We start from the raw sequence: 11562 nt of genomic DNA, 5'->3' as shown, positions 1-11562 counted from the left end.
AGTGAGTACGTGACTGAGTGAGTGAGTGAGTGAGTGAGTGAGTGAGTGAGTACGTGACTGAGTGAGTGAGTACGTGACTGAGTGAGTGAGTGAGTGAGTGAGTGAGTGAGTGAGTACGTGACTGAGTGAGTGAGTGAGTGACTGAGTGAGTGAGTGACTGACTGACTGACTGACTGACTGACTGACTGACTGACTGACTGACTGACTGACTGACTGACTGACTGACTGTGTGAGTGAGTGAGTGAGTGAGTGAGTACGTGACTGAGTGTGTGTGTGAGTGAGTGAGTGAGTGTACGAGTGAGTACGTGACTGAGTGAGTGAGTGAGTGAGTGAGTACGTGATTGAGTGAGTGAGTGACTGACTGACTGACTGAATGAGTGTGTGAGTGAGTGAGTACGTGACTGTGTGAGTGAGTGAGTGAGTGTACGAGTGAGTACGTGACTGAGTGAGTGAGCGAGTGTGCAGAACGGTACGCACCCACGTCAGCGAGGGTCTTGATGCAACCTTCGATGTTGGTCTTCTGGGCGGCGTTGAGCCAGGGGCAGTTGTACACCCTGAAGGACGACTGCAGCAGCTGAATGAAGATGGGCTGGTGCGTCTGGGAGGAAAAAGGAGAAAGGAGGAGAGGAGGAGAGCGAGGGAGAGCGGATGAGAGTGAAGAGAAAGGGCGGAGTTGTGCTTTAGGGATCCTGTTGCTGTGGAAACTGTGCTTTAAGACTGTGAAGTTGAACAAAAGAATGACCTCTGCTTACCAGGAGCATATGAGCAGAAAGAACAATTACAGTAATTAAAATTCTCTGAGAGCATTGAAACTCGCAGGTCTACAACACAGAAACATCATAAGTAAACAAGTCTAACACAAGCCCAAGAGGGTGAACACAGGACAACAGGGTCAAGGAGAGATGTAGAAAACAGAGTGAACAGAGAAAGGAACTGAGAGAAGAGTTGAGACATCACTGTGCCCCCCCCCCCCCCCCCACACACACACACACCCCACACACACACCCCCACACACCCACCCCCACCACACACACACTCCCCCTCCCCTCGACCTCACCTGCAGGTTGGAGCTGTTGACGTAGAACTGTGATCCGAAGAAGCCCTTGATGATGGCCATGACCACCTCGGTGACGAACTTCTCCAGCGTGGGGTCGGCGTGCTTGCGGTCCGTGGTCGTGTTGCACACCTGTAACAGGATATGCGCAGGCCTGATTTCAGCTAGCCTCCTGTTTGCGGCGCTGTTGCAAAACTGAAGGGCACATGTGGAGGCGTCCATGTAATAGACAGCTGAGGCAGCCCAGTTAATAGGGACTTTAAGCAGTGACGTTAGAGGGACGCTACGGCGTCCACGAAACATTCCAACGGGTTGCCGTAGTAGTGGTAATCGACTATCACTAAGCAACTAATTGTAACTCTCAACGGCTACTTCTTGGGCAAACTGACGTTCGCTCTGAGCATCATCTTGGGTGCTGGCAACGGATGACATGTCTATGAACAAACTGGAAAATCGGTCAAATTAGCAGGTATCTTTAACAAATATACTAATAATCCATAAAGCTACTAACGGTGGAATCGAATATAAATGAAATGACAGTGTCAAATACGATACAAACGTATAATGACCTGCTTGAAATCCTTAAGTATTACTGAGTACGTCAAACCAGTCGCTCTCCCGTAGTAGACAGTTGGGCTACAACGGCAGGAAATGTCGAGACAGAATCTTGCGTGCGCACTCGAATGCCGTAGCCGTCCCTTCAACCGTCGCTGCTTAAAGTCCCTAATGCCACCCATGCTACTGCTGTTTGGCATGCACTGGGCACTCGGAGGATCAATGGGTCAAAGGATCAATCAAGTTTTCAGGTTGTGTGTGGGGAAAGAATCTATGCCCTCTACATTATTCCATCTATTATTATGCCAAGAAATTTCAATGGAGAATAAGAGAGAAGTAAGCAACATGCCTTACACCAGATAAGCGATGCTTATGAGGCTCGAGGATTATGAAATGCTAACAAACATACCATGTCCATGAGTGGCTGCATGCATACTGTGAGCGTTATTGCCAAGCAGGGAGGCAGTGAAAGGCATTGTGAGGTGCTCACCCTGGCCATGTCCACCAGGAAGTTCTCAAAAAGCTTCCAGATGTGGTGGCTGGTGTAGATCTCTTTCATCTCCACCTCAGTGTCCACGTAGCAGTGATTCACGAAGTTCACGTATGCTATCTTCACCTACAGAGGCCCCAGAGAGACAAACTTGTATGAAGAAAAGCCTACAGTCTACTAAAACCCTACTGGTTGTTAGTAAGCTATACGATGTACAATATGCTATAGCTATAATAATGAACTACTTAATACACATGAGAGACAAGTTTTCCTCAATTCAACCTTAACTTTTCTAAATTGGCTTTTGTCATTGCTGGCATTTCCACATCTCCTTGGTTACCTCTGGGATGCAGTCGTCATGGGTGACCACGTTAACAATGTCATCGAGCGGCAGCAGGGAGTTGCACTTGAGCTCAGTGTAGACGTTCTTGCCCTCGGTGCAGGCGGCCAGCAGCTCCACCAGCGTGTTGTGGTAGGCTAGGGCCCCGCCCATGTCTGACCGCTCCCGCTCCGAGTTCATCATCTGCAGGAGGACTGGGAACGAAGCGCGGTCGTTGTAGAACACCAGCACATCCTCGCCGCCGTTCACCAGCTACACAAACAAACACACAGCCACACACAGACAGACAGACACACACACACACACACACACACACACACACACACACACACACACACACACAGAAACAACACACACATTGGATGAGTTGTAGACCAAACCCTATGCAGAAGCATCTACACCAGACTACCCTACAACCAGTGCTACATATGGAAGCCTATATATTAGTAAAATTCTCCAGCATTACAAATTTGAAAAAAATTACAATACCGTTTACATGATGAATACCTAACATCAAACAACAAAGGTTAACATCCATCTCAATATCCATTTTAATAATCTTGGTCAAATGTTTAAAAGCACAGCTATCAAATACTGATGTCCTCTTTGACTTGTGTCTGTCCCGCGGCACTCACCTCAGTCATGACTTGCCTCTGTCCCGCAGTACTCACCTCAGTCATGACTTTGTCCTGGCACTTCTTCACGTACTTCCCGTCGGCCTTGACGATGGTCTGGAGGAAGCGCAGGTACTGGACGTGGCGTCCGTGCGTCTCGATGCAGTGGACAAAGTGGTGCACGACGCGGTCGCTGATCTCGTTACACAGGTGGTAGTTGTTCCTGAAGATGTAGCGCATCGTCTTCGCCTCAAGGAGCTGAGATGGAGAGCGAGCATGAATTGGAAATTAAACTGTGACCAGAGGGGGCCAAAGCCTGTGATCTACAAATAGTTGTAACTTTTCATGAATCTCGTTTGATGAATCCCTATGAAAGCGCACCCCGGGCGTGAGGAAGAGGTTGAGGTGCTTGTGGAGCAGCGTCTGGTTTTGGGGGTTGTCTCGACAGAAGTTCTGCAGGAAGCCATGGGCCAGCTGCATGATCTCATTCATCTTCTCATCACTCTACGGAGGGAGAACAGGAGCGGTGAGCAAGAAGGAAGCTCGACAAAATCCCAAACCACTGAGAGTTCATCATCCACTGTATGGGATACTATCTCAATGTGTACTACGTGTGTGTGTGTGTATTTGTGTGTGTGTGTGTGTGTGTGTGTGTGTGTGTGTGTGTGTGTGTGTGTGTGTGTGTGTGTGTGTGTGTAAACACTGACCTTCTCATAGGGGATCTGCAGCAGGTCCAGCACCACGGTGTGGGCTCCCATGTTCTTCAGGAGTCTCTGCTGCTGAACCTTGCTCTTCTTCGTGGGGTAGCACAGCTTGCTGAGCCTTATCAGGATCTACTGGCCAAACAATCAAAAACCTCTAGCCAAACCTGGTCTTGTTGATGCATCAGTTATGGTAATCAAAAGACATTGGGCCTCATTCTCGAACATTTTCTTAAGTCTCTTCCTAAATATCTTCTTTCGACCTTCGAAAGACCAACGTCAGAAAAGATCTCCGCCGGATTCATGAACGCATGGAAATGGGTTCTTACACGGCCGAAAATGTTCTCAGCTGTGCTCCCCCGAATGAGGATTCTTAAATTGAATGCGCGTTCTCGTACACCTGGATTTGCATACATACACGTCCCGCCAGCTCTTATATAAGGGCACTGTAGTGACTTGTGCACTCAGAATCGACAGAATCCACGCGAAAGCAACTCGAAAGCAACACAATCGACAATCATGTCAGAGCAGAAAGCAAACACCGGTAGTGCACAGGTCAGTAAATGAAGACCTAACTTCACCGGTGCAGAGGTGGAGGTACTGTTGTACAGAATGTAGATGTGTCCATTCTATTCCACTATGGCTATATCCACGCAATTGAGTTTAGAGCTTATTCACTTACATTTGCAGTGTTCGTGTAGTACTTTTATTTATTTTAGGACATCACCATGCCTCGTTGAATCATGACTATGAATGTGAAACGTAATTGTTAATAATACAAATATTCTCGTATTTATTATTATTATAATTATTTAAATCCGAGGATGTCTGTAGAATTGATGTGAACGCAATCACCAACGATTTCTCACAAATTCAGCCCTTAAGAACAATCTGGCTGATTTACGACTGCTATTTAGCCTTCTTAAATTCTGGTCTAAGTTAAGAACGAATCCCAGATGACAAAACTTTCATGAATGCCAGAATTGTCCCGGGAACGTCGCAAGTGGAGTAAAGAAGCCATTTCTTTCTAACTTGTTTTTAACTGCGTTCGAGAATGAGGCCCATTGACATTACTGTAAACAGCTATCAAAACTAATAAGTGTCTCAAGAACCTTGTTACAGATGATAAAATCTTATTTCTACACATTGCCTTTGTCTGTGTGGCTGGACAATTTAGTGTGATGTTGAAAAGGTGAAGGACTAGAACTCAGATGGATGGAGTAATTGATGATGTTGGGATGGCAAAGTGAAGTGAACTGGCCCACCTCCTTGACTATATTGTAGTTGTTGGCTTTGTTGCTGTCAATCTGTGGTTTTACGTCCCCATCATTCACTGGGCTCAGGATACCAGCCTCCTGAAACAAGCAACACAAAAAAAAAGCATTCATAATATACCAGAACATCAGGAGCTTCTCCTGCCTTCGAAAAAACCACAGATTGTAATTTATAGGTGCAACCAACAGGGGGCGCACCTCCATGTTCTGCTCCTGCTTCTGGCCGTCTCCGATGTCTTCGCTGCCGTAGCCTCCGGTCTTCTCCACCCAGAGTTCGGACTTCTCCACCGTCAGCCGGAGCTGGTCAAGGTCCACCTTGATCTGCTTGTAGTTCTCCACGTCCTGCTCAGACACCAGCAGCTGGACCTGCAGGACACGAGTCACGAGTCACGTTCTCTACAAGAGCTGACACTGGCCTGAGGTCTCAATTAATGCCAGATAGATACTTAGTTTCTAGAACCCTGACGTAGTGCCATACAACTGAAATGAATCACTTTGAGAGTTTTCCAGAACATGATGAAAATGAGGCACAGGTTCTATATCTCATGCTGTATGATGGTCCCTTGATTGAAGTGACAGACAGGAGTCACCACATCATCAACAAGGCCAAAGAGGGCCATGCAACCATCTTTTGGCAATGATACAGCTGGATCACCATAGTAACTAAGTCTAGGTCATTAAAAGTGGTTATATCATTCAGTTGCTTCTATATCTTGTGCTTATATCCTGGTAGTTCCTTAAGGATTCAATTAAAGATGGATGTGAAAGGAGTTGAAGCACTGCACTGAGACCCAGACTGGTACTCACCTGTTTGAAGGCCTGCAGGACATCTGCTCTCTGGCTGAAGTGCTTGAAGATGAGCTGCAGGGATCCGGACACCAGAGGAGGGTAGTCTTGCATGATGAGGTGGATGAGGACCCTCAGGAACGTCCTGCCACCCTCGTCATCCAGCTCCACCGTGCTCCTCTCTTTACTGAGGCACGATAATAACACAGCTCACCAGCAGCTCATGTCCAGGCCATCCACAGCTCACTCTCCTCCATACTCCACATCCCACCCCCACTCCTTAACACATCCAGCTCCAAAAGTATCTCTTTTACAGAAACCAACGGATCCAGTAATCCAGTAATCAAGTCATCCAACTTCAACTGATCAGTAAGTCATCATGGCCATCATGACTCCCCAAATCTAGTTCTTTGTTTGTCTTACAGGTAGTCAACAAGTCACCTCACCCACGTCAACCAGACCCAGGCCCAGGCCCATGTCATTTCAACTCCACCTTTAACATCACTGCACTGTGTTAAACAGAGCCTCTACATTCGCTGCCCAGAGGTCACTCACTTGTCAAACAAAGGAACATTCACAAGTCTTCAATGTACTGTCCTCTTAACTCTAACCAACTCAAACTCAGTGGCCAACAGTCATACTTTGGTGTCTACACGGGGGTGTTCTCTCTTGTATTTACGGTCTCTTCTCTACATCAAATGACACAAAAACAAGTACTGCTGGTTTGGTGACATGAAAACACTCACATCATCTTGTTGTGAGGTTGTGAAAAATTCTATCAAGTGTTAAAGCTGCATCATCAATTATCTCAGACCGCTACTGCTAACAGAATACTATTTTTAACTGAATAAAAAAGGACTCATATTTTGCCATTTCAGTTACTGTTCCTCTTTCTTTCTTTTTTACCAGCTTACAGATTAATCCTAACTCCTCCATATAGCATCCCCAATTAAACATAACAGACCAGCATGGCCCTGAAAAAATATATACAAATAATAATACTCTATAGTTACTCACCTTCCAGCAAACATAGTCTCTGCTTTCGCAGCAATCTCATCGATATCTGGCTCTGACACTGCACAGATGAGGAGATACAAGTCAAAAGTCTCCGATCAGTAACACTAAATAATACATCCCAAAATCACTCAAGATTCTTTTCTCTTAAATACTGCTAGAAAACAATACCACAACTGCTAAAGAGCATGTATGAAAAAATGACACCATAATACATGAATATATTATACACTAGAGGACTAATTAAGCACATACATTATAGTTAATGTGAAACAAACTCCTGCTACCTGATATGGGAGGGTAGTCGGCCACAGACATTGAGCCGTCAGTCAAACTCTGGTCACCAAACTCTTTTTTATAGATGGACAGCAAGTACGTTATGCGGTAGTCCAACCGCACGCTCAGGATGAACTTCAGATCGACATCAAAACAAAAGTACACGTTTGAATGAATACAATATGAGTAATATTAGGTACAAATATACCTAATGGTTCAAACAGACGCATTTGTTGAGTTAAAAGTCAATTTATTTAACCCATGCCAAGTGGTGCCTGCGGTGCCCAACTGTGTCACGGCACTGCAGGGTGAACTCTGCTCCGCCACCAGATGGCGCTCACCTGGAGAATCTCGATGATCCGCAGCTTGGTGTCCATCACCTTGACGTCCTCGTTGTCTGGGATAAACAGAGGTTTTCCGTGGCGAGAGGCTGGCGGGGAATCAGGCAAGCTGAGCGGAACAGAACCCCGCAGAACCATCTGACTCATCATCTCCCCAACTCCATGGATGGTGCGCAGAACATTGTTCCCTGACAGACAAAGAGACAAACGGACATACACAGGCAGGTTAGTACAGATACATAATCAAATAATACTAATTATATTTTAAAAGATCAATCATCTCAAGCTGACTGAAGGTTATGGAAGGTACCCAAAATGTAACTTCAAAGACTGCAAACTAACTTTGGATTTCTAACTTTCTCGACTTTTAACCTTCATATTAGCAGTAATGTCTCAAATCAGTTAAGGGAGTCTGATCTTTAGGAGACCCTGCCTAGCAAGCAGCAATGCAGCTTACAGCCCATCTGACCACAACAGTTGACCTCATGTGTAAGCGCTCTGTGGTGGTGTGTGTGTGGTGGTAGTGGTGGGTGTGTGTGTGTGTCTCACCTCCCTCTGGGCTCTTGTTGAGTTTGGCCATGTAGGTGAGTGCGGGCTGCACAATGTCCAGAATGGCCAGCAGGGTGCGCGTGAGTCTCAGCAGCTCACTGAAGCTGTAGAAGCCAAAGTAGACCAGGTGCCGTGCCAGATTCACCACCTGAGGAACCAGAGGGGGAGAGAATCTAAAAACCTTTCACTGCACCACCATATGACTCCTAAAAAGGCGCCTATGTAGCCGCGCACTAATTATACCATCCGTGTAGAAAAATAAGGGCACATCACCATAGAAATAATAGCTTTTCCTCAGCAGTAACTGGAAAAAGCCCTTGGTCTGAACACGATTAGCATGGTAGCAAATTGTCATGAGCATTGTGGGCACAGTTCAGTATGTGTAGGTGTTCAAGATGTAGATGTGTAGGTGCTTCACCTCCAGGGTCAGCTCGTTCTTGTCCTCGTCTCCAAAAGGGTAGGCCTGACTGACCACGTCTCTCAGGTACTCCTCCACAAACTCCATGGTGGGCGCAAACTTCCTCTTCATCTCCTCCCGGGATATGTCCCGGAACTCATACTCGTACCTGCACATGGGGAACACGCAGGGCACACCCAGAGAAACACATCAACACATGGGGTACACGCAGGGCACCAACACCCAGAGAAACACATCAACACATGGGGTACACGCAGGGCACCGATGCCCAGAGAAACACATCAACACATGGGGTACACGCAGGGCACCGACGCCCAGAGAAACACATCAACACATGGGGTACACGCAGGGCACCGATGCCCAGAGAAACACATCAACACATGGTGTACACGCAGGGCACCGACGCCCAGAGAAACACATCAACACATGGTGTACACGCAGGGCACCGATGCCCAGAGAAACACATCAACAGGTCTGGAGTGAACCTACTCTGATTCAATGACTCATAATTCTTAACATAAAACACCAAATTATTAAGAGTACTCCAAAGACCAAGCTGACACATTCGACAGATTTCGCACAGCATAGCACATCAGGGATGTTCTTGTGTCCATTATTTGGGGTGCTTTGTACACTACTATGCAGTCTACTTTTTGTCACATACTTTTCTTTTGCTCTAGTTGCTCCATGCTCATCTTGGAGTCCGATTAAAACAACAAGACTACATATTCACATTCACCGTTTTTCAGAGGTCTCGTATCAAGAATAGTGCACTGAGTGTGTGCACTACAGCTCTGGGCACACACTGTTCCCCCTCACTCACTCACTCGTGGATGGTGATCTTGGACGGGATCTCGGTCCAGAGGCGGGCGTAGCGCACGGGCACCACGGCCTCCTGGGGGTCGCGGTCCACGTGCATGTGCAGCATGAGACGGCAGAAGGAGGCGCGCAGGTTGTAGGGCAGGCAGTCGTCGAACATGCAGCGCAGGATCAGGTCCACCGGCAGCTGGCTGGAGATCTGGTTGATGGCCAGATACTGCCGGTCCAGACACATCTTAGCAAAGAGATTCAACTGGTACCTGAGGTGAGGAGAAGAGAGAGAATGACAGAGAGGGAGATGGAGAGGGAGAGACAAAGAAAGAAAGGAACAAAGAAAGAAAGAAAGAAAGAAAGAAAGAAAGATGATTCCATTTATGACAGTAACATAAAGCTCATACTTGTCTGTCTGACAAAGCCAGGGTGAGCATCAAATATGGGTGCCTGTCCTTGAGGGGGTCCCTAGGGGAAGCACAGGCATACCTGTAATAGGTGATGATGTCCACGTCCATCTTGTGGTTGCCCTTGGCGTCCTGGGCCAGGTGGCGGATGGACTTGCCATGCGGCTCCTTGTTGCTGTCAATCCAGTAGAGCCACGCCTCCTCATCGTCACACTCATCCTGCATGAGCGAGGACTCCAGAGGGGTCTCTGTTTGTGGGATCAGTCTGACACACATGCACAAATGACAAAAAGACTTTTGTGAATATATTTGACAACAATAGTTAACTGTTACACAAATAGCATTTGACCCGTGTAGAAGGAGTAGGTAATATACTGGCCGTCTCGTCAACCCCGGGCTTTGGCCTTACTTGGTCTGGATAAGGATGTCGGCGTTGATGGGGTTGAGCATGAACTTGCAGATAAGCTCCTGAGTGACAGGGATGGCCGTCTTGTTGGACACACACAGATCCGACAGGTAGTCCAGGAACCTGAGAAGGTACCGCACACACACACACACACACACACACACACACACACACACACACACACACACACTTCATTTTAGTGAACCCATTTCAAAATCAAACTTGAGTACTTATCTCCCAAATGCAAAACATCATGTTCCAGTACATCAAGGTAAATTGCTTTATTTTTTCTTCCTTAGGGCAACAGCAATTTGGCAACACTAAAACCCGTTTGCCATCTCCTCAGACAGGCAAGCACTAATGAAAATGTCCCTAAATGTCTAATTCGAGCCTTGAGTGCTTTTTGACAGGTAAGTGATAATGGGGTAAACATTCAGAAACTAGCAGTCAGGTTAGGAGTGGTAGAGTTAAGGTTAGAGAGTTGAGGTTAGCGTTAGGGCTCGAGAGGCATGACTAGAGCTTGATGTGTACATCATCATCACCATCATTATTATTATTATTATTATTATTTTTATGTACTGTCTATAGCAGTGTTTCCCAAACTGGGGTTCGCGTACCCCCAGGGGTACGCAAAGGGACATAGGGGGTACGCGGGGTCAAATGTGATTTGCATTTTCAAAGTGAAACAGCCCATTACATTTTCAAACTGACCTATAAATAGACATGACGTCTTAAAATAGTCTGAAAAGCCCAGTCGCAATGCCAAGAATACACTCATGTATACATTGTAGTTTTCAGCGAAATAATTACACTGCCAAAAATAGCTACAGGTAGGTTAGTCAAAGGCATAGGGACAACGGTTAGCTCCCTCGTCAGAATTCCACTCGCTGATGCCCTGTGTAGAGAAGCGGGAGCTCATTCCGGTTACTGCACGGAAATGGATAAATGGTTAGAAAGAGTTAATCCCCGGTCCAGAGTGACACCAGCCGCTACTACTAGTAGAAGGCCTACAATCGAGGATGCACCTGCCGACGACAGCATCCCAGGTTGGTCTTCCAGGTCTACCTCGGATCAGGATGTCGGCAGCAGTACAGACAGCCCAGGGAAGGGGAAAAAATTAGGGTGGGGGTACGTAGCTGGAGATTGAATGTCTAAAGGGGTACGGGACTGTAAAAAGTGTGGGAAACACTGGTCTATAGCATTCAAAGAACCAGGCACAGCACTTCATACCTGGGCTCGCGGTTGCGCCTCAGTAGGTTGACGAAGGTCTCTATCTCCTTGGCGGTGATGTGCTTCTCCAGAAGCTTGCGGTTGTTGTGCAGCAGCGCCGTGATGGTGTCCTCGGCCAGGATCTCGTAGCCGATCTGGGACTGCATGATGGAGAACTTCTTAGCGATGTACTCCTGCGGGAGAGATGGAGGACAGTTAGAGGACCACTGGGCACTGGGCACTGGACACTGCCATTGGCTGTGGCACTGGGCACTGGACACTGCCATTGGCTGTGGCACTGGACACTGCCATTGGCTG

General features: G+C 47.1%; 1 protein-coding gene across 7 annotated transcripts in view; it reads right to left on the bottom strand.

Moving 5' to 3' along the window:
* itpr2 (inositol 1,4,5-trisphosphate receptor, type 2) overlaps window positions 1-11562 on the bottom strand; it is an 83920-nt gene that overhangs the window by 53928 nt on the left and 18430 nt on the right. For 3 of the 7 annotated variants that reach the window (XM_031564281.2, XM_031564283.2, XM_031564284.2), the window contains 19 exons: window positions 11266-11438; window positions 10039-10158; window positions 9712-9894; window positions 9240-9491; window positions 8413-8560; window positions 7995-8142; window positions 7446-7633; window positions 7116-7239; window positions 6832-6889; window positions 5836-6001; window positions 5227-5394; window positions 5020-5109; window positions 3761-3886; window positions 3435-3557; window positions 3111-3311; window positions 2440-2691; window positions 2100-2225; window positions 1058-1186; window positions 478-598 (listed from right to left, as the gene is read on the bottom strand). In XM_031564281.2, coding sequence (XP_031420141.1) covers window positions 478-598; window positions 1058-1186; window positions 2100-2225; window positions 2440-2691; window positions 3111-3311; window positions 3435-3557; window positions 3761-3886; window positions 5020-5109; window positions 5227-5394; window positions 5836-6001; window positions 6832-6889; window positions 7116-7239; window positions 7446-7633; window positions 7995-8142; window positions 8413-8560; window positions 9240-9491; window positions 9712-9894; window positions 10039-10158; window positions 11266-11438 — 2896 coding nt within the window. Of the gene's footprint in view, window positions 1-477; window positions 599-1057; window positions 1187-2099; window positions 2226-2439; window positions 2692-3074; window positions 3312-3434; window positions 3558-3760; window positions 3887-5019; window positions 5110-5226; window positions 5395-5835; window positions 6002-6831; window positions 6890-7115; window positions 7240-7445; window positions 7634-7994; window positions 8143-8412; window positions 8561-9239; window positions 9492-9711; window positions 9895-10038; window positions 10159-11060; window positions 11097-11265; window positions 11439-11562 lie in introns of all 7 variants that reach the window. The other 4 variants (XM_031564280.2, XM_031564282.2, XM_042707489.1 and 1 more) reach the window with 3 other exon arrangements.

Source organism: Clupea harengus, chromosome 3, assembly GCF_900700415.2.
Source record: "Clupea harengus chromosome 3, Ch_v2.0.2, whole genome shotgun sequence".
Lineage (NCBI taxonomy): Eukaryota > Metazoa > Chordata > Actinopteri > Clupeiformes > Clupeidae > Clupea > Clupea harengus.
This window is presented reverse-complemented; position numbering and strand designations above follow the sequence as displayed.